The following is a 20,900-nucleotide window of genomic DNA, read 5'->3' as shown; positions in this document are numbered from 1 at the left end:
ACCCCTCCCATGAGTGATATGGGTAAAGATTTCCATCTAGTCAGATCGCCTTCTACTTTCTTTAGAAGTGGGATGTGGTTTAATTTAGTTAAGTCTGAAAGCTTAGGAGAAACATTAATACCTAAATATTTAATATTTCCGGATTGCAGTGGGGCAGAGGAAGAATTATGGAAGGAGCAGTTAATCGGGAGAACTGTAGATTTTAAGCTCTTTAAAATGCATTTTCACTCTTTTAGGAATTGATCAAGTTTTGTTAATGTTAAAATGTGTTAGGTGAGAGATGGCATGACAAAAATGGCCTGCAGGGTGAAGTTCCTAGATGAAAAGGAACATACAGGCTCGTTCAGTTTTGCCAGAAAACATCTTGATGATCGCAAAAACATGTTATGTACCTGTTTTGCTGCCTCGGGACCTGAAAGACTTGCTGTGGTAAATGAAAGCATGAATTCTGCTGTCTACTAAACATTCTGAAACAAAAACAAGCTGAAGTGCACGTGGCTCTGCAGCAGGAAAATAGGTCCACCCAGTAGGTCCACCTCTGAATGGCTTAAGAGAAACAAAATGAATACTTTGGAGTGGCCTAGTCAAAGTCCTGACCTGAATCTGATAGAGATGCTGCACCATGATAAAACATTCAGTAAAAAACAGTGAAATAAAATTAAATTATATACTTTTAGCTTTTTAAAAATAAAATTTTGATATATTAATTAAGAAAAAATGATGCTCCCTACTTGTAGAATCAAGGTTGGTTTTGTCAGGGTACAGGTTTTTAATGATGACAGCGACCTCCTGCAGGGCCTCCACCGCCTGGACCTGCTGGGTGAAGCTGTCGAGCATGGCCTGACCACAGCCCAGCAGGTAGGCCTCCAGAATCACAGCCATGCGCTGTCGGAAATACGGGCACCCTGCTACCTCACTGCGAACGTACCAGAAGAAGAAGTGTCCGATTCTTTTGCTCTGCAGTGAAAGATGTGAGTGAGTCAGACAGCGTGAAACAGATCTGGTTGCAGTCGACATCTTACTGGTGTAAAAACATTCATTAATGTTCCAGCAGACTGAAACCTTTATTAAACTCACCTGAAAAAAGAAAAACTTTTAAATGAAAGGTATTATTTTTATTCACACAAAAACCTGATCTTTTGATGACTATTGTGAATGAAAATACAAAATTAGATAAATAAAAAGAAAGAAAGAAAATCAGATCCATTATTAAGCTTGTCACAAGCTTTTTATAAGCTATGAGCCAATCATAATTGGGAGCTACTTTAGTGCTTTATAAGTATAAAATCGGATTTGAGCACAAAACATCAGGATTCTTGTGCAGATTCTAGAGAGTCAAACACTGTTTGTTATTGTGGACCGGCACACAAACATAGAACCTAACGGGGCTTTATATTATCTAAGTGGTACCATAATGCTTCAATTCTCAACGGGCTCAATTCTGCAGTTTGAATAAAGTTCCCCCAAGGAAACGTTTCCTTGATTTTCACTGATACGCAGAGACAACCAAAAAGGTGAGATGATGGTGTTGGACAGCAGTGTGGAATTTCCAGGGTTAAAGTCTGCAAAGTCATTTTTGCAGATGCCGACTAAGAAAAAACTTCAGCGCACTGTTTCTGAAACATTGAAATTAACACAAATACATCCCCGTGACATCAGCATAGAATAAGAGGTCATCTGACAGGATCCAACACCATTGATTGATCTGGCCCAGAGAGGTCGATGACGCGAGCTTCTCTTTAAAAAAGGTGCGCCCGACACCTCTCTCTCTCCTTAAATGACTGTAGCACAATTTCTTCCTGTTGCCTGTTGCTCTTCTATAATGACCATTATTTTTGGTGTGAATACCGCCTCGTACTCTGGAGTGCATTCCCACAGAGCTTGAATTGATTTTTCTGGCATCACTTAGCAATGAAAAAATGACATGCTGATGTGTACAGAATAGAGCTGATTCCATTCTGATTCACAAGGTCCTGACTCAATTCAACTTTGACTCAGTCAGAAATATTTAAATTATGATCATTTATCTTGGATATTTACTGTTCAAATAACCCTTTAAACTTTGTAAATTAAATATATTAATTTCCAAATTAACAACAGATCCTAAAGCAGTTACAATATTGCAACTTTTATTTAACTTTCACAGTATTTCACCTCCATTTTGCACGCCTTGCATATGGCTTTGCTTTTGTCCACTCTTCACTGTCTTCACAGTTCTTGAATCCAAATACAGCTGCCGAACATCTGTCTTTAGGCTTGTGGCACCAGGTCACTTAACTCTTGCATGGCTTTCTCTTGTCAACCTCTTGCAAGTGTCATACACAGCAAAATACACTTCTATTTGAAAAATGTAATTTAAGGATTTAAGGAATCAATATCAGATTATTTAAAATTCATTTGAATTGGGAAGTTGATTTTGAACCCTAGTACAAAAATATCTAGTAAGAAGGTGTGTGTGTGTGTGTGTGTGTGTGTGTGTGTGTGTGTGTGTGTGTGTGTGTGTGTGTGTGTGTGTGTGTGTGTGTAAGAGAGTACATTTTTTAGCCTTAGCTCATTCTGGGTATTTTTTCTATAGTCTTTGTTACTGTTACTATGACAACATGTGGCTGTAACTTGGAACCAGGGATGTGATGCTGCGATTGCTACAGTGCCGTCTATGAATTGTATTTGTTAGCCCACCCACCCATTCTCACCACCAGCCACCACTGCAAGTGATTATTTAGTTTCTTTAAGTAGGTTTTGTTTTGTCTCTCTTCATTAGAAAAAGACAAAAAATAATAATTTTGTCTGGCAAAAATATTCTGCTGACAACCTTGTACATGCCAGTACTCTGTAGTCACAGTGGATGCTTCATGACTTACCCGCAGAGCTCTTTGGATGAGGTACCGAGCGAGGAAACTGTCATGGTAAGGTTCCACTTTTAGGATCTGTAAGAGTTAAAGGTGAAGGAAAAGGTCATTGTCACACTTTAATAGTCGTTTTAAGTGATTTTACAAATATCCTTAAATAGTGGGATGGGGGGGATGGTTGAAATGCTTAAATGTGTTCACATTCTACTGGATATATTTACATGACTTAAACAAAAGGTGAATGTTAGGCCTTATGAAAAAGAACAGAACAGAAATGTGGAAAGCATCTTGGAGTAAGGATCAAAGGGAAAATAAAACATGAAGCAAAATGAAAGCTGTCAGAGAAAAGATAAGTGGGTGATGTCTAATGTAACCAGTAAAATCTGATAAATGTCATTGCATTGGTGATGCATTCCACACAGACTCTAAGAGAACATTTTGAAACAAGTCTGTGGCTTCAGGGAAAACATTTGACAGTTTAGATTAGCAGTAATCATGATTTTTTTTTTATGTATTGTAATTGTATTAAAAAAAGCAACACATACAGTCCTGATGTTCAATAGAATGGGGAGTGGAATAAAGACAGATTCACTTTGCAAACTAAACAGGTAGTTAATAGTAGTTTAAGTATTTCAGATGACGTTTTGCGCGTCAGGCAATATGAATGAATCTGTTTATCAATTTTCATATAAACACATACCTGCACAACCTGAAGCAAATACTTCAGCACATCATCATTCGACAGACTCTCCAGTCTCTTCACTGCCAGTCTCCTGACAAACTCATCTGCAAAATCCATGCTTAGTAGCTCCAATGCCACTGTTACATCCAGTTCCTCAGGTTGCCAGTATCCCAGTAGCCAGTGGACATCTTCAACCGAATTGCGGTTCATCCAGTCAACATTACGCAAGTACTGGGGTAGACTGGAGGCATAACGGACACTCTCCTCCCGAAACCTTCTGAGGCATGGCTTTTTGGTGTTGATGGCTGTAGTTGGGGATTTGAGAGTTACACTGTCAGCCAGTGAGTTTGCTGGCAAAGAATATCTTTTGATAGGCAAGGGTGGGGGGACATGAGATTCGTGAGTCTCACGTTCTCTGGAGTTGGAACATTCAGAGTTGGTAGCAGTATTTGGGACAACCACAGGAAAGCTGTAGCGGTCTAAAAGGAAGCTGATAGCCATGGAGTCAGCTATGTCTGGGTTAGTAGCAGTTGACAGCTTGTCTGCTTGGTAGGTGATGGCCTCATCATCCAGGCCAGGGTGTGACCACATGTGCAGTGTGTAGGGCCCCTGGCTCAGAACAGACCTGCAGGGATAGGTGGTGTCCCGTGTTGAAACACCGTGTAAATCATAGTTAGTTTTACAGTACTGCAAGAAATGTCTCGACGTTCTCCCAAATGAAGAATATAAGAGCACAAACTGAGATGTCAGATGGAGTAATAATAAATACACATATGTAATAAATAAAACATAAATTAATAAATGAATAATAAATAGAGACCTCAAAACCAATGTTGACACTAAGGTTGGCAACACATGCATACACACAAGTATATGCATCTGTTACCCAAATGTTATCAACATTTTGTAGTTGTAAATAAAACCACGCACATGGACACACATGGATTTGTAGCAGTTGCAAAAGACTGGGTCCCTATTTCCAAACAACCTACTTCATGAACTGATTAGACTTGAAACTCTTGTCCAGATACTGTGAAAGGATGAAATTCGGCTAACTCAGAAATTTCACACCTGTTAAAATTCCATACTAACATCCTATTTAGCGCATTCAAATATTAAAGTTTCTTGTGTGCCTGAAATGTATCACGGCAAAACCTGTAATAAACACGCCGGTGCACCATGTCATTTGATGCTCTGCCTCTCAAAAGCAGGAAATGTACACGAATGCAGAAGTTGCAGTAAGCTTCAGTTACAGCAGAGGGCGATATTTTATTTCAAGCCAACAAAAAATTCATTAATAAAAGCATTTACACAGACATTACTAACACATTTGCACGTAATACATATAAGCCACCTAGCTTAATCGGTTAATCATAGGTCACTAGCGACTTTATGGTTTTAAATATATTATCTCCCCCTGCTGGTACTGAAAAGCGTGAAATGGACACGGTCGACCGGCGTGCCTATTACATGCTTTGCCGTGATATCGTGGTGTAGTACACAAAATGGAAAAGAAGCATGTGCAAGAACTATGGGCACTGAAATGGCATAAACATCCAACAATGCAACTTTTGTGTGTATTATCTTTGTAAAATGTTTGTCATTGTTACTCAGATTTGTGGTGTTACCATGTTATCATATTTTGGATATTATTGATATACTTAATTAATAACTGGCTAACACTACAAACTAAGCATGACTTGACAGGAGAGCAGAGATTTTTAAATGACAGTTTTATAGCTAACTGCTTATGTATGTTTTTCCCTTATACTGTTAATAAAGATCTTTTGGTTAAATAAAAACAAAAATCCGCACCTGTGATCTATGAGGAGTAGGTTGACAAAGTAGAGCACTTTTCCTCTCCCTTTCAGCAAGTCTATTGTTTTGTTGCTTGAAGGCGATGGCACTTTTGTTGCTGCAGACATGTCACTAGAACTTTCGTTAATAGTGAGACCCAGCTTAGCTCCACGTGGCAGATCCCTAAGGAGAACATCAAAGTCCAGCCACTCATTCCACAGCACTTCATCTGAAAGGGGCTTGGGAATGGAGGACACTGAAGAGAGGACCTTATTACCATGGAGTATGGATGCTTCAACATAAACAGACTGAGGGCATTTGCTTGGAAGTTGTGGGATATCAAATCCAAGCAATTTGACTCTGAAATTTCTGTTGCAGTCCCACAAGGATATCATGAAGATGTCATCCAAATCCTTCCCTTTAAGGCTGAGATCATTGTGGGAACTGAACTGGCCGCTAAAACCATCAACAAGTGGCCAGTCCACAAATTTGACAGCCTCCGAGGGAAGCTGCGACACGGGGACAACAAAGAGGTGAAGCTCTTGGTTTGTTTTCAGGCACTGTCGCACCCAGAGGAAATCGTTCAGGGCGTAGTCTCCAGATAAAAACTCCTCCCTGCCTGCAACTTTCAACACGAGATTGTCAGGCCCATCGTATTTAATCCCTCGGTCATTCATCACCCTTTCAAAAACTTTAAGAAGTAGTTGTGGTGTTGTGCTGAGGTCAGCCTTTATGCTGAAGCTGATCCTGCTCATGTAGTGGAAAGTGACAGGAAAGTCTCTGTTCTGCCATTCTTGTAGTTCTTCTGGTAAGGCGGTATGCGTTATCCAAGGCTCTGTGGCATACAACTTGTCATCCCGTTTCTTCAGCTCTTGTTTCCTAGCAGATGCCAGTTTCCGACGGGTGAAGGTGAGCTCACCAAGTCTATCAGATGCTTCTTTCTCCAGGTCATGTCCGATCAGATAAGTCAGGCACTGCTGTTGTTTCTCGTTCTCCTCTGGATCAACTGCCACAGGCGGTTTTACTATTATGTGTGCTGATAGGCAATGAGGGTCATTACGTGACCATGGAATGTCTAATGTCCTGATAACCTGACAGTCATCGTAGGCTTCATACCAGTCGCTACCCCTGGCATAGAGCAGGCTGTATTTCTCGGGGTCCAATATTGCAAAAGGGTCTGGGTGGCAGTTTTGCTCCTGTGCCTGGAGGCATAGAATCATATACATGAAAAAATAAATACATGCAATGTTTGATTACTGTAGTCTGAATATAGTGTTGCGCAAATGTCTTGATCCCCCCATCATTTCATTATGTTTTGCTCCAAAGAACAAGAAGATGAGATAACACTTTATTGATCCCACGGCGGGGAAATTTGTGCGCTACCTCAAGCTGGGAGCTGAGTAACAAGCTGCGTACTGTGGCGGCATATTGGAAAAAAATACTTCCTTATAATTGTTTTTTCACCAGGGTTTCTGAAATTCTTGTAAAACCTTTCTTCGTTTTTTAACAGTACTGTAAATGCTTAAGCATGAGGCACACTGACAGCTATACTGTAAATACCTGCTAGTGGGACTATGCAATACCATGTCATATGAGCATGCAATCTTAGTTTAGCATATTAGCTAACATTTGCCTTTTAGCTAAAAATACATAATATTTTAGAAGCCAGCTAAATCAGTTGATAGTTCCCATGTACGGTTTGACGATAAAGCAACGTAGAAACTTCTTTTAGCTGCTTCCTTTTTCACAGAGGGTGACTATGGCACAGAGCTACAGATATTTCATTTGGCAGATTTTTATATTTAATGTATTTCCTGATTCAACCACAAAGGTAAATGGACTGTTTCTTATATAGCGCTTGTCTACCTGCGTGCTTTAGACAACTTGCCTGATTCACTTATAAACGTTTTAAAATGTTTTTTTCCTCCATAAGAGCTTTCTATCTAACATTCACACAAATTCAGTGGGTGCACCAGAGTGCAACTTGGATCCAGTCTCCTTGCCCGAGGATATTTGGCATGGAGACTGAAGCAGCCGAGTATTCAACCACCAACTTTAGTTGATTACCCACTCTGCAGCCACCCCAAACAAGGGATGGACTTAGTTATGGGCACATGTGTTATTGACTGTAATGAATTTGCTACATCCTTAATCATACTCTGCTTTATTGTTTATTGTACCCTCAGTGAGACCATAATGTTCTTCGTACTGTACTAGCAAACCAAAAGCTCAATGGGAAAACGTTTACTAAGGTGAACCTCACATTTATTGACCTCTCTAAGTTTGAATTTATTTTGCGAACAGACCAGTCTGCACCACACCCACCCCAGAGCACCAACTTCCATTATAAAGAAACTAGTTTTTAGGAACTGCGCTATCAATTTCACTTTATAGACCCAGAACTACATCCAATACAGTCTATGAGAATAAAAGGAAAACATCCTTTGCACGATAGACCACTCAGTGCAGGTTTACATACCTCCATACAGATGCGTAGCCTCAATTGGTAGACACTACACTGTGCAGGGAGGGTGACTGATATCGGCTCGCAGCCCATGCTGATATCTTGATCCTCATCACCAGGCTTAAACTCACAAATAAACTTCAGGGTGTTCTCAAAGCAGCCTTGGGTAGACAGTCTTCTTACACTGTCTATAGAGTGTGGACGGGTTGGCCGATTCACAGCAGCATCCATTGGGACTTTAAAGAGAGCCAAGCTTTAACAAAACTCTGATTTAAAAAGAAAAACTTATACAAAGGCTGGTGCTGATTAGTTTGGGTCCTCTGGTGGAGCGCACACAACTCTGCTTATCTGACAATGTAACAGTGTGTGTTCCCTTTTTGTGACTGCTCCGAGACTTCCTCATTCTTTTGTGCTTCAGTTCTCAAACACCATGATGTTATTATTAATAGCAGAACATTTACTGACAATGTAACATAGGTAACTTCCTTATTCTTTTTTGTACTCCAGTAACAAATTATAATAGCTATTCTGACATTTTCACAACTAAGTATGGACAACATGCTACAGTAAACACTCCTGGACTAAAACTGTTTAAGAGGGAAATGTCAACTTCTGCAATTTAATCACAAATTAAACAGGTCAAGCTGGGCAGAATTACTGTTTTTTACAGTAATACACCAAACCTGTTTGGGTTGTTTGGCTTTCTGTTCTGTGTAGAATGTGTTGGTCTACTGGTTAAAATAGCTGAAAGGTGTCAGTCAGTATTTTTAAATGTTGTTTACTTTACTCTACTCTTACTCATATCATTTACTGAACTACACTCCATCAAACCATGCTATTGTTTTGTATGCAGCACAGAGCAAATTCAAAGCCTTTGTAGATACAAATCAGTAAAAAAAATGAAATTGGTAAGAGTTTCCTGAAAAGTGTTCGATAGTTGTTTGGTTATTATTGTTATTGTTGTGGAGGCTAATATTAAAAACTGAGAATAAGAATAGGATGAAGACATAGTACAGTATTTCTTTCAGGATAAATAATCACCGTAACAAAATGAAACTAAAAACAAGTTTCCAATAATTTATAGACACAGTTACCATTCAGCCACAAACATGACTCAAGAAGGGGGAGGGTGTAGAGGCTGGACTGGAACTGGGCCAAAGACTGCCAAGCAGCTGAAGTCATTTTCCCGCCAGGAGGAAGAAAAAGACCGGCTCAACAACTAGTGTGATGCGCATGGGTGTCATATGATTAACTTGTACCTTCAGTTCAGTACTTCCCTTTGGAGGGTTTGAACACTGCTTAATGAATCACTAAAAGTAGTTTCATGGGAGAAAGAACATCTCAGAGAGGGGTTGATTTGGAGCTGAATAATGAACATTTAGTTATCATGTGTTATTGGACACTCCAACAAGAAGGAAAATGACTTTATTTTATTCTCAGTGCTTTATTACAGAAATGCTGTGACAATCAAATTAGTTTGCCCTTTTGGGGAATTTAGCACATCTAAAAGTACTTTCAGCTACTCCGTTATTTTCCAAGGGACTGCACCAACAAATGTATCCCTATTTTGATTTCCACTCCATTCCCACCCCGACGCAATCTTGTCATGTATCTGGGGGTACACTAACTAACTTGTGTCGCTTTCTGATCTCAAACTGTGGTTCGTTTACATGCAAGGTAAACATGTTAACCTGCACACCATGAGACCGCAGCAAGTTTGGCCGACCTATTAGTGTAAAATCTGCTTACATACCCATATGGAAAAGAAATAGTAAAAACTTATATGTGATTACTCATGAAAGTGGCCACTTTCTCATTACTTTCATACATTGTTTTAGTAAGTATCCAAAACATACAAGTTTCATTATATAATTTTTCAAGGGATCTTATATCTGTTTTCACTCTTATATGCTTTTCATACAAGTTTCACACAAGACAGATACAAACTTTATAAGATTTATATATATCTTTTCCATATGGGTATCGAGCCAGAATTATGCCAGAAGCTTGTTGATGGCTACCAAAAGCATCCGGTTGAGGTGCAACTTACTAAGAATCATCACAACTGTAAGCATGTATACAATCTGTTCAACATTATACTTATGTAACAAAATTACATGAAACATTTGCATACAATCAAATAACTTAAACAGTCAGTCATCTTTAAAAGCTAAACTTGCATGAATTCAGGTAAATGTACTAATTTAAGTAATTCCTTCTTTTGTCAGTGATCTCTGTAAAAAACCTATAAAATGTCAGCGTACAGATACGTTAATTTCACATGCTTGTCATGCAGACACAAGACGACCATTGATCAGCTGTTTTCAACCATTTTAATAATTTCCTTTTAAAGATGACACACATCTGTAACAAATGAATCCACAGTATCTTCACAATAGTGCTTTAACACAATCCAAACAGAAATCTAATCATATAATTACCTGCTAATTTTACGAAGCAGATTTTCTTCGTATGGTTATAGCTTAATTTTTTAAGGGTTTTAAGAATGCAGGTTTTACTGATCTTGTTGTCTGATGTGACGCTTTGTTTGCCATCAGGTCTTCGTGTCATCATAATGTGTTTTGTAATTCCTGATTGCAGTGTGAAAATACTTGCAGTTTTATATACTAGGGAGTAGGTATGAGAACACCTTGCAGTGCTTTGATTAATCTGACTGCCAAATAAGTTACAGTTTTGACCTGCAGGAGATCCTAAATAGTTCAATAGACACTGTCACAACGCCTCTGTATGGAGGCTAAAGCTGGAAAATCATAACAGGAACATGGTGATGATAGAATAACGTGTAAATCAATTACACTTGCTCATTTGAGGATTAATATTTCATTTTAAAATATCAACAATCAGCAGTTAACAATTATGATTGAAAAATCTTCAACAACAACTGAACTGGCTAAAGGATTGATTAAAAACACACATTTGGATGTGACTGATTTACAATGTAGCAACAATTCATGTACGTAACAGCACATTTTATAAGCAAGACCACATTTTTAAAGGTTATCACCAACATTTTTAAAAATTAAGAAACAGCAATGTTGATGACATCCCTTTTTTAAACTTTAGCTGTCTGTTGTTGAGTTCCTTTGCATTCGTATGGTCTCAGTGTATTTTTGCCATAAAGACCCAACACTTCCTGAAAATAAGCTGACACAGTTCCCTAACTTGTCAAGACACATTTGAAATGGTACAACACATAAAAACTAGCCATGCTACAACACATGTAACCGCAGTGTAATAAAAAACTAATCTGCTGTTGTTGGTTAAACAGGGAGGATAGGTAGCAAAACGACCCTTCAAACAAACACAGTCAACATTTATGTTTTTGTTCGCAAAAAATGAGTCTTCCACATACACTCAAAAGATATTTAGAGACAAAATGCTGACTTTAAGTCATTTGATTACATGTAAGGTTTTGGAATGCAATCTTGAAAACTTTTTCAAAGTTTTACATGTAAACCTTGGAAAAATTAAAGCTCATTCTGGATAAACAGGAATGTAAAATGAATAGTTTGCTGTTTTAAAGTAATTTACAGTCCTTAACTTGATGAACGACAACATTTTTGTTATGTAACCAGGCAACAATGACAATAAATAAATAAATACAAATACAAATACAACTCTCTCCAGACCTTGTTCAGACTAAAATAAGGCTAATTATCAGTGCAGAAAAAAAAGCCTGCATCTTGCAAATCTGGCAAGACACGATCAATGCTGAAAGATTTACACAGGTTCCAGAGCAAAATATCAGATCTTTTTAAAAGAAAGGCCTTGCATAGTTCAGCCAAACAGTCATGGCTTTGTAGTGAATGAGTGTGGGCATTGAACTGGCGGGCCTGCAGGCCACACCTTTTACCAGCTGAAAACATTTGTTGCATCATGAAACTATGACAGCGCAGCCTGCTTTGATATGTTTGATATCTTTTCTTTCTTCTATCAAGAATAAAATACAGGCTTGCAAGATTTTCAAATCATAGGTACAGTCGCTTTCTTGCTGAACAGTGAAATGCTGTCCGATGACTTTGTGTGAATCTGCAGATGATTTCCTGTTCATACACAAGAGCTGTAGCTTAGCCTAAAATACATCTCTTAATTCTTTATCAACTTTGTACATTTGGGCATGACAAGAACACTTAATGAAGGGTCCATTCCCTTTCAGCTCTTTCTCTGCTGAGGTAAACCTGCTCAAATAAAAGAGAAGGCTAGGTACTGTAATGAACAATTTCAACTCAAACAGAATGTGCTGTAATCAGGTTATTTCTGGCCTGCAAATCAAAACTCTATCTGAAGTTGCTTATATGCTTATATGCTTATATGCTTCAAAATGAAGCCACCAGCCTGCTGACTGACCACACAAAGCGCAAAATATTTCTGAAAGCACTGCAGCTACTTTAAAAAGAGGATGTCCTTCAACTCCTGCAGCATTTGGCCACAGCTTTCATTTGTCATCTTTTGAACACAGTATAAACACACGTATAAGCGACACGACACAAAGCTACTTTAATATCAAAAGCTAACGCGATCACTGCAGGGACTTGTGCTCCACAACCTCACACAGATCACAGGTGTTACGGGGAGTACGCTACCTGGTTCTCCGCTGCAGCCTCTCTTACCTTAGAGCAGGGGTGTGCAACATAAGGCCCGGGAGCCAGAGTTAGCCGGCAAATACTCCAATCCAACTCACTAAACAGCTTCGGAAAATGTCATAGAGGGCATCGACTTCAGACTTTTGTATTGTCATAGGTTTTACAAGTTTTCCTACACTGTTAAAAAAAACATCTAAAAAAAACAGTAATATTCCGGCAGCTGGGGCGCCAAAATACTACCGTAAAATAACAGAAAATAACTTCCTCATAAAAATACGGTTATTTCCAGTAATGACAATACAGTTTGTTGCGCTAATTTTACATGGGATTCTGCCTTTTCCAAGTGCTTTTAGACATTAAATTAGGAACATTTTAACGTGATCAAACAATGAAATTACCTATAAACAAGGTCAATGAATGTGGCAATATGAATCATAATACGTAAATGTACAGAAATATACAGTTAACAGTTGGTTTAAATAATAATGGATTGCATGCCCTGGGACAGAGGCAAGGCTGCCATATCGCACCATCGGCCCCTCCCCAGTAGGCAAAGAGTCTTGACCACGGACACAATACTGAGAGTGTCTGAGCCAGGGCTCGAACCGGCAACCTTCTGATCACAAGGCAAACTGCCAACTCTTGAGCCACGATCGCCCTAATAGCAATGATAATAATACTTATGTGATGTAACACAAGCTTATAGGGATCATGTTATATACTTTTCCATAGCATTACATTTGAATTCAACAGTTCAATCTTTCAAATAACGGACAGATATTTGTGAAATCATGATACATTTGTGAATGTATTTTAACAATCTAAATATGCATATGTACAGACAGATACATTTAATAATCATGAATTATGTTTTATTACATTACAGTGATTTAATGTTAATTTACATTGGAAATGTGAAATCACAGTCTATTTACGTAACTTTAATGATATTCTAGAAGAACAGAACAAAACTGTTAAATGCAGTAAAATACTTTTATATTAGGATTTTTTCCTACAGTGCAGCCATACCCGCAACCTTGTGGTTGTTAGTTCACATTCATTGGCCGATGCTTAGCGTCATGTTATTATATGTCCCAACATCCAATGGCATGTCACATTGTTTTCATGGCCACAGCCTCACCCCAGGTGCAGAGGCCTATTTCTGTTCAGGAATGTTGTGAATACTATGAGATTTATATTATTTTTAAAAATATATAATTAGCACAGTGTGGCCGTGCAATGTTTTATATGTTTTTTTCCGTTTTTATTCCTATTAATTATATTTTCACTTGTTACCTCTGAATTATTGAATCAGACCTAGATGACATGAAATTTTCAGCAAAATTATAATTCAAATACTCCTATAATTATTGATTATTCTCATTAATTTTCAATCATTTTATATATTTTTTCATAGTATTACATTTGAATTTAACAGATCATTCTCTCACATAACAGACAAATATTTGTGAAATTATGATACATTTCTGAATGTATTTTTACAATCTAAATATGCATATGTACAAAAAATATATATATTAAAAAACAAGTAAGTTGTGTTTTACTATATTTACAGTGATGTTATGTTATTTTACCTTTGACATGTAAAATCACAGTCTACGTATGTAAACTTAATATTCTAGAAAGACAGTACAAAACTGTAAAATATACAGTAAGATACTTTGACATTACTATTTTTTGGAACAGTGTACTTAAAAACCTTCCTTCCTACTAAAGACCTTCCCCATGCCATCCACACTATGCCCAAGTAACTAAGGAACAGATTAACAATAACAGATAAAACACAAAAGTTCCTGTTATTTTTTCATCGTCACTTTCTTTTCTTTTTTTTTCTTTTTTGATACAAAGAGTCAATGGAGGAAAAAATAATCTTTTTTTTAATTATTATGATTTCATTAAAAAAAAAAAACAACTCCTGTTATTGCTATTACTACTAGAACTTTTCTGTAATTTTCTACACCCATTTTATCTTGCTGACAGATTTCTTTGATTTGCTGCAGCAGCATTTCTTATCATGTAGAAAAGACTCTTCTTTTTTTATATTAATTGGGATTAAAGGTGTATTTAAACATCTTTACGCTGACAGAAAGGGGAGCTTCTCTTGTTAGGCCCAATTAAAAACAAACTGGGCTGTAAAATGAATTGGACATCTCTGCTTTAGAGTCTTAAAAGTAAGATAAATAGCAGAAAGACAGTTTAGTTTGCTCCTGGTGCTGTCCAGTTTGTCATCAGTAGTTCAGTTTAGCTGTGTCTCTTAAAGCGGTTTATCCCGCCTGAGCTCCATTTCGACGCGCCACGTGTTCCAGTCTTATTCTCTCTGCCGCGCGCTCGTTAGCCCTTCTCTCTGTCCACGACCGCAACCTGCTGGTCAGCGCCTGCCTCATCTCCACACTCCACAGTCCATACACCAGCGGGTTAATGCACGGTGGCACTATGAGCATAACCAGCAGCGATATATGAAGCGCAGTCGCCGTGGCCGTGGGGGTGGTCTTCACTTTGCAGAGGCCAGGAGACTGAGAGGACTGTACCATCATCGCCACCGGTGCCCTAAACTCCCACAGCGCGTCCGACGCGACTTTGAGGAGCAACGGCAGCAGCTGCAGGAACAGCATCCCGCAGTAAAACAACACAGTGTTGCGCGCTGTGACGTTAATCGCGTTGAAAGGTATCACTGCGTTGCGCGCGACCTGGTACATTCTAAAGAAGGAAAACGCGTGTATCAGCAGACACAGCAGCAGGGTGAGGGAACCCACGGTTTTGCGAAAAACTGCAGAGGCACGGGGGAACCCCAGGTGCTGTTCCACAACATCTGGCTCGCACAGAAGCCCCGTGGTGACCGTTTCATCATCCTCTCCTCTCCCGGTGTGCAGCAGCACAATTTCAGAGACGCCGATGAAAACCGAGTACAGCCAGATTCCCCCCAGGACACCCCGCAGGCGCATCTTAGTGAAAATTGGCAAGTACCGGATGGCATGACAGACGTATATGTATCGCTCCAACGCCATGCAAGTTATAGTAACGAGACTACAGAAGACAGAGACTCCACCCAAAAAGTACTGAACGTAACACCATCCGCTGAACGCCATCGTGCGGCGCTGGATTAGTGAGTGGACGACCGCCGGGCCAAAGGTCGCAGTCTGCACCAGGTCGCTGAAAATCAGGTTCTTGAGCAGGATAAAGCGCGGCTGCCAGGAAAACTCCTCCGACTGTCCCAGGCCGAACAGAGTAAGCGCGTTCACAAAGCACGACAAGGCGGTCAGCAAGACAAAAAAGAAAATCAGCACTGAAACCGTCTGTCCTTCAGGTACTATAGACAGAAACAGGCAGTTGGCATTGTTCAGCTGTCCAGCCGCGTGTGGGTTAGTTTGGTTCTCCTGGCTGAAGCTGTCGCGCTCCTCAGTGAGGTTGTGCGCCTCCGTCTCCAGCACAGCTGTCATTTTAATCTGTGGAAGCATCAACAGCCTGATGTCTCCGTCCTCTCCCACAGCCTAATGCCATTCACAGGTCTGCATCCTTCAGCATTTTCCCACACCTGTACGATCTGACCCGGCAACACGCGCGCATACACACGCCCACAGTTCTCTGTGACCAGTTGTTGGACGTCACACTGAACTTGAACAGCAAACAATTCACAGACCACGTAAAATCCACGCATCAGGATTCTCAGCACAGACTCTGGACTCGGTCTGCAGTCTCCATGGAGCACAGGTGCGCACACCAAGGATTCACATGAATGCGTCTGCAGTGGCTTTCTCTCGTGCTCGCTCTCATATGCCGGCAGTATGAAGCAGGGAAAGTTGTAAAAGTGGATCAGATAAAAAGGAAAGCTGGAGGGGGGTGGAGATTGTAAAAGAGAGAAAAAGTTGCTGAGAAATAAAAGAATTCACCCACTAAAACACTATCACAGTGTTTGACGTGGTTGTAGCGATTGATTTATTGATTAAACAATAAAAAGCCAATTATTTAAAAAAAAATGTAGTTTGCTTTTCTTTTGTTTAGTTGCACCTTTTGTATTGTGGTTTTCAGCTGTCACTATTGTTACCAATACAACACCCCGGTTCGCCTGTGAGAAGATTTACGACACCCAGGCGCTTCGGAACATGAGTGCATTTTACGCGAACTTGTTAAACTTATAAAAGTACATCAACTTTCGAAATTAACTTTTGACATATGGGTACACACTGCACCCTAGTGCTCGAGACTGGTAACTGCAGCCCAGAGGCCAGTTTGACAAGCTATTTTTAAATATGAAAGCTTATTGAAATTTGCAGAATATTGTAAATTCACATATAGCTTTGTGTGATTGTGTAATAAATATGATATATAATTGTATTACTAAAATTAGGAAAGAAAAATAACTACAACAGGAGGCAATACATTACTATTTCAGGACAACCTACTATCTTATAAGATTAAAAAAGCATGCACATTATCAGTGTCAAGTACACTCATGTGGATTACATAAATACACACATCCTTCCAAGGGCACAAATCCCTTCACTAGATTTATTACATTGTTGACGGCCTTGTGTTTTTGTGTGTTTTGAATACATGTTCAATAGCTACTCCAAATCACTACAGTATGTACTCTGGGTATCTAGTTCTTTTTTTAATCTATTTTTCCTCTTCCTTGTTTTCCAATAAGTATATTGGAATTATATATTTATTTATTTTATGCTTATTTATTCTATCCTGTTATTCTATTTATATTATTAATTTAGGTTTTACCTAATATTTATTGATTTTATTCTTATTCATTTTTTATCTTCTTACTCTATTATATTTATATTGTATCCCATTCTTATTTATTTTATTTTATTCTGTATATACTCTTATTAGGTCATATCTCCAGTGTTTCCTCGGAGGGGCGCTCTCTGCACCGGGGCTGTGATGACCGTGGCTGCTGGGGCTCTGGGGTCCTCTCAGCCTGGCTGGGGGGCTTCTTTGCCTCCCTCCTGCTGTGTGCCCAGCCTGGAGGCTGCGGTCTGTGACCGGCTCCCGGTGCAGACGGCTCCCTGTGATAGTGTTTCCTCACCTGGCTCATGCTGTGCCCAGCCCAATTTTACTCTTTAATTGTGTGTGTGTGTGTGTGGTGTGTGTGTGTGTGTGTTGTGTGTATGTATCCATATGTTTATGTTAATGAGAGTGTGGGGAGTGAGTTGGAGGGGGTGGGGTGGGCTGCTTTTAACCATGTAAAGCACTTTGTGCTACATCTTTGTGTGAAAAGTGCTTTATAAATAAAGATTGATTGATATGTACTGTATAGAGCAAGAATTAGTCTTATTTGTGTTTCTAAAACAATAAACAGGGTTCACTCCAGCTTTGCTTTGATTATTAATAAACTTAGAGAGGTCAGAGGTTCACCAATCTGCAAAAAACTGTGCCCAGAGCTGTGACCTGTTTTAATACACTTCAAGCTGTTTCTGGATTGTGTTCACATATGGCTTTGTCTTTGCATGACACAGCTTCATTGACCTGCATTTGTAGATAGCGTACTGAACTGTGTTCACAGACATAGATTTGTGCAAGTGTTTCTGAGTCCATGCAAGGATTTGCATGACACAGTCATTCTTGTTTTTAATACAGTCCTACCTGAAGATCATGGGCTTGCCATATTGATTTAGACCTTGTCCCTGGTGCACAGAAACTGCTCCACATTCTGTGAATCATTTGATGATATTATGTACTGTAGGTGATGAGATGTTCAAAGTTTTCCCTTATGGGTGATCTTAAACTATTGGTTTGGAGGATATGGTGGATGGTAGGGCGCCAAGTTTCAGTTTAAGGAGAGCTTCTGTTTGAGACCCATCAGGATTTCACAGAGCTGACTTGTACAAAAGGTGAACTCAAAAAAGCAGCAAAGAAGTGGCTCGTCTGTGGGTCAGGCTTGTTGTGGCACTACATGTGCATGCTCATTTGGAAAGAAGAGGTTGTCTGAGTAACAGGTGTGCTCTCTTTTACATATTCCTTGAGCAAAGCCTGTGCAGTTTTTGTGCTGTGGTTGTGCCAACTGCTGTGTTGTGCCATCAGGGAGTGCTTTAGGAGTAAATGTGCACCTTTGGTCTTTGTCACACCTGACAAAGTCTTTAATGTTGTGGCAGATCAGTATTCAGTATAAGGTGGTCTGGCTGCATTATTTAGCATCAGCTGGAGGCAGCTATGACATGATGTTGTTCTCTACAAGAAGGACAAAATCTCTTTTACCTTGTTGTCATTTTAAAAACTTCTCAAAGGTCTGGACAAAACCCCAGCAGCCACCGAGTGCTGTGATTGTAGCTTTATTGCTCTATCGTGAGCAAACCTTATGTGTAGCTGGAATCTGACACTCACACATCACAACTGTTTGCTGCATGTTTGCTTTGGAAGATTTTTACAGCAGAAAGGGATTTGTTTCTCCTCCTGGGATTGAAACAGCACGCAATTACACGATGGAGTCTCCCAGCAGATTTTTAGTTTAATAAGTCTGCATGAACTGTACAGCTAGTTTACTGAAACATTTAGTTGAGCTAAAGACTGGAGAGCAGTCTTTAGCTTGAGGAGGGAAAAGGAGCAGAAAGAAGGGTAGCAAAAGAAGGAGTGAAGGATCAAGATGGTGGAGGCTAAACGTGGACGAGTGATGGCATACCTCAAGCCTTATTTAGGGTGTGTTTGTCCAGAGGACTCAGCTGCTCCATGGAGAATGTCCAGGAATAGAAGGAGTTATAGAAGAAGAGATCATGGAAAGAGAAAGAAAAGAAGACAGAACGAGAAAAAGAGCTGAAAACAACACAGCTTTTTTGTTTCTCTTGGTCTGTTATCAAACCTAAGTCTTCAAACTGAGCCATGCTTTTTTTTTTCTCACCCAAGCAAGGGAAGTTTGCTTCTGGGAAGTCAGCCTCAGCTGGTGCTGTCAGTCAGGCACCAAACAGGCACTCCAATAACACTGGTGACATAAGCTGGAGAGCATGGAAGCTGAACTTGCACTATGGCCCTCTGGGGGAGACAAGGGGTGATGACTGAGAGGAGTGAGAAGAGCTTAAGATGGAAACAGGAGGTGGTGAGGATCATAACATGGAGAACAGTAGGAGGGTGATAAAGTGTTATCTACAGGAGAAGGATTAAGAAGAAAAGGTGCACAGTGTGATCAGTTTCTGAACAAGATAAAAGATTATGTGCCAAATCATAGTAAGGTGGAAATTAATAGCACAGAAAGTGTCAGGAACATACAGCTCATGAAGGTTGTTTGCCACTAATTTTATCTTTAGGTTTGATACTGAAACATAAAACCTGTGTGTTTGAAGAAGTAAAAAAATGAGTCTTTGTTTTTTTTAATTTTTTTTATGTTGTGTAAACACATGATTGAGGCAGCCAGGATAATGCTGCCTCCACACCACAGTGGTGAAGCTGTGGAGACAGTGGCACACTTTTCATAAACCCGTCGCTGAATATCAGCCGCCCAGGTTCTCCTCGAGATTAGTGTCACTATCCCTACACTCAGCTGCATGTGGAATCATCTTTCTGCATGCAATGTAGCTGTAATTCAAATAAATCCATGGAACTGAACAAACTGTAGAGATGTAGAGCTTCATATTTGCTGTAAAAACTGTGAAATAAGAGATAAATGAATGCTATATGGACTCTTTTCTTTGTATTCCAATAGGTTTTCTATGCATTCAGCATATCCATTATAGCGTTACACAGAACTGAGCTAGTCCGCCATTAAGGTTTCTAGAAGATATGACTCTTCTTCTTTAGACAAATGACTCTTCAGCTTTGGGACAGAGGCCACTGTGGAGGATGGATGCTTTTTGTTTTGTTTTTATATAGAAAAAGGGAATATGCAAGTATACCTCCAAATAAAATAGGATACATTTTTAAATGACACAAGCAGCAGCTTCAACCTGTGTAACTTGTGTGTTGATGTGCTTATTATTTTTTTTTTTTTTAGATATATAAGAATGTCTCAGCGTTAGTTGTGTGTCCCACATCATTTCATACAAACACTTCCTCTGCCCAGCGTTTAGTTTGTTGGATGCGGTCACCCTACGAGCAGACTCAAACTAGCATTAATTTGCTATTATCAATAGTCTGAATGAATCTTTTGAGGTAAGATGTTTAACTTGAAACAGTGAAGTAGTAACTGCACATATATGCAAATAAAAAAATCTTAACATAGGCTAATTCATTGCTGAAGTCTTAAATTGAGCATTTTCTTTGTTGCCTTTCAAGTGTTTTGAATCGTATTGATCATGACGAGTACCTGGAGTTTAAATTCATGAGAAAAGTGTTTAATGATGGTACAGATCAACAGCGCTGAAAGGCTAAAAGTAGACCTGAGTTTAATGAATTTACACATTGGTCATATTTTTAGACTCCTCATTTTTTCATTTTTTCATTTTTTTGGTGAACCTTTTAGAAATTATTATTACTTTGAATCAAATGAATGAATACTTTATCTCCAGATAAGAAATGTTGATCAGCAACTAGCGCTGCTCTTGTTTCCA

The 20,900-nt window shown here is 39.3% G+C and overlaps 2 protein-coding genes across 2 annotated transcripts in view; both read right to left on the bottom strand.

Annotated features, from left to right (window-relative positions):
• Positions 1–8,179, bottom strand: part of si:rp71-17i16.5 (phosphatidylinositol 4,5-bisphosphate 3-kinase catalytic subunit gamma isoform) — a 23,956-nt gene extending 15,777 nt beyond the window's left edge. The window contains exons 1-5 of the mRNA XM_005938086.2: positions 7,808–8,179; positions 5,347–6,530; positions 3,550–4,156; positions 2,862–2,927; positions 732–957 (exon numbers count right to left, since the gene is read on the bottom strand). Of these exons, the coding sequence (XP_005938148.1) occupies positions 732–957; positions 2,862–2,927; positions 3,550–4,156; positions 5,347–6,530; positions 7,808–8,023 (2,299 nt within the window). The 5' untranslated portion in view covers positions 8,024–8,179. The remainder of the gene's footprint in view (positions 1–731; positions 958–2,861; positions 2,928–3,549; positions 4,157–5,346; positions 6,531–7,807) is intronic.
• A 6,502-nt stretch (positions 8,180–14,681) lies between these two features.
• Positions 14,682–15,854, bottom strand: LOC106633544 (olfactory receptor 13C5). The gene has a single exon (XM_014338666.1). The coding sequence runs from the start codon at positions 15,852–15,854 to the stop codon at positions 14,682–14,684; it is 1,173 nt and encodes a 390-aa protein (XP_014194152.1).
• Between the last annotated feature and the right edge of the window lie 5,046 nt (positions 15,855–20,900).

The sequence above is a fragment of the Haplochromis burtoni genome, unplaced genomic scaffold, assembly GCF_018398535.1.
Source record: "Haplochromis burtoni strain Fernald_Lab_line unplaced genomic scaffold, NCSU_Asbu1 Contig_246, whole genome shotgun sequence".
In the NCBI taxonomy this organism is placed as follows: domain Eukaryota; kingdom Metazoa; phylum Chordata; class Actinopteri; order Cichliformes; family Cichlidae; genus Haplochromis; species Haplochromis burtoni.
Note: the sequence above shows the minus strand (reverse complement) of the source record. Positions and strands in the feature narration are given on the sequence as shown.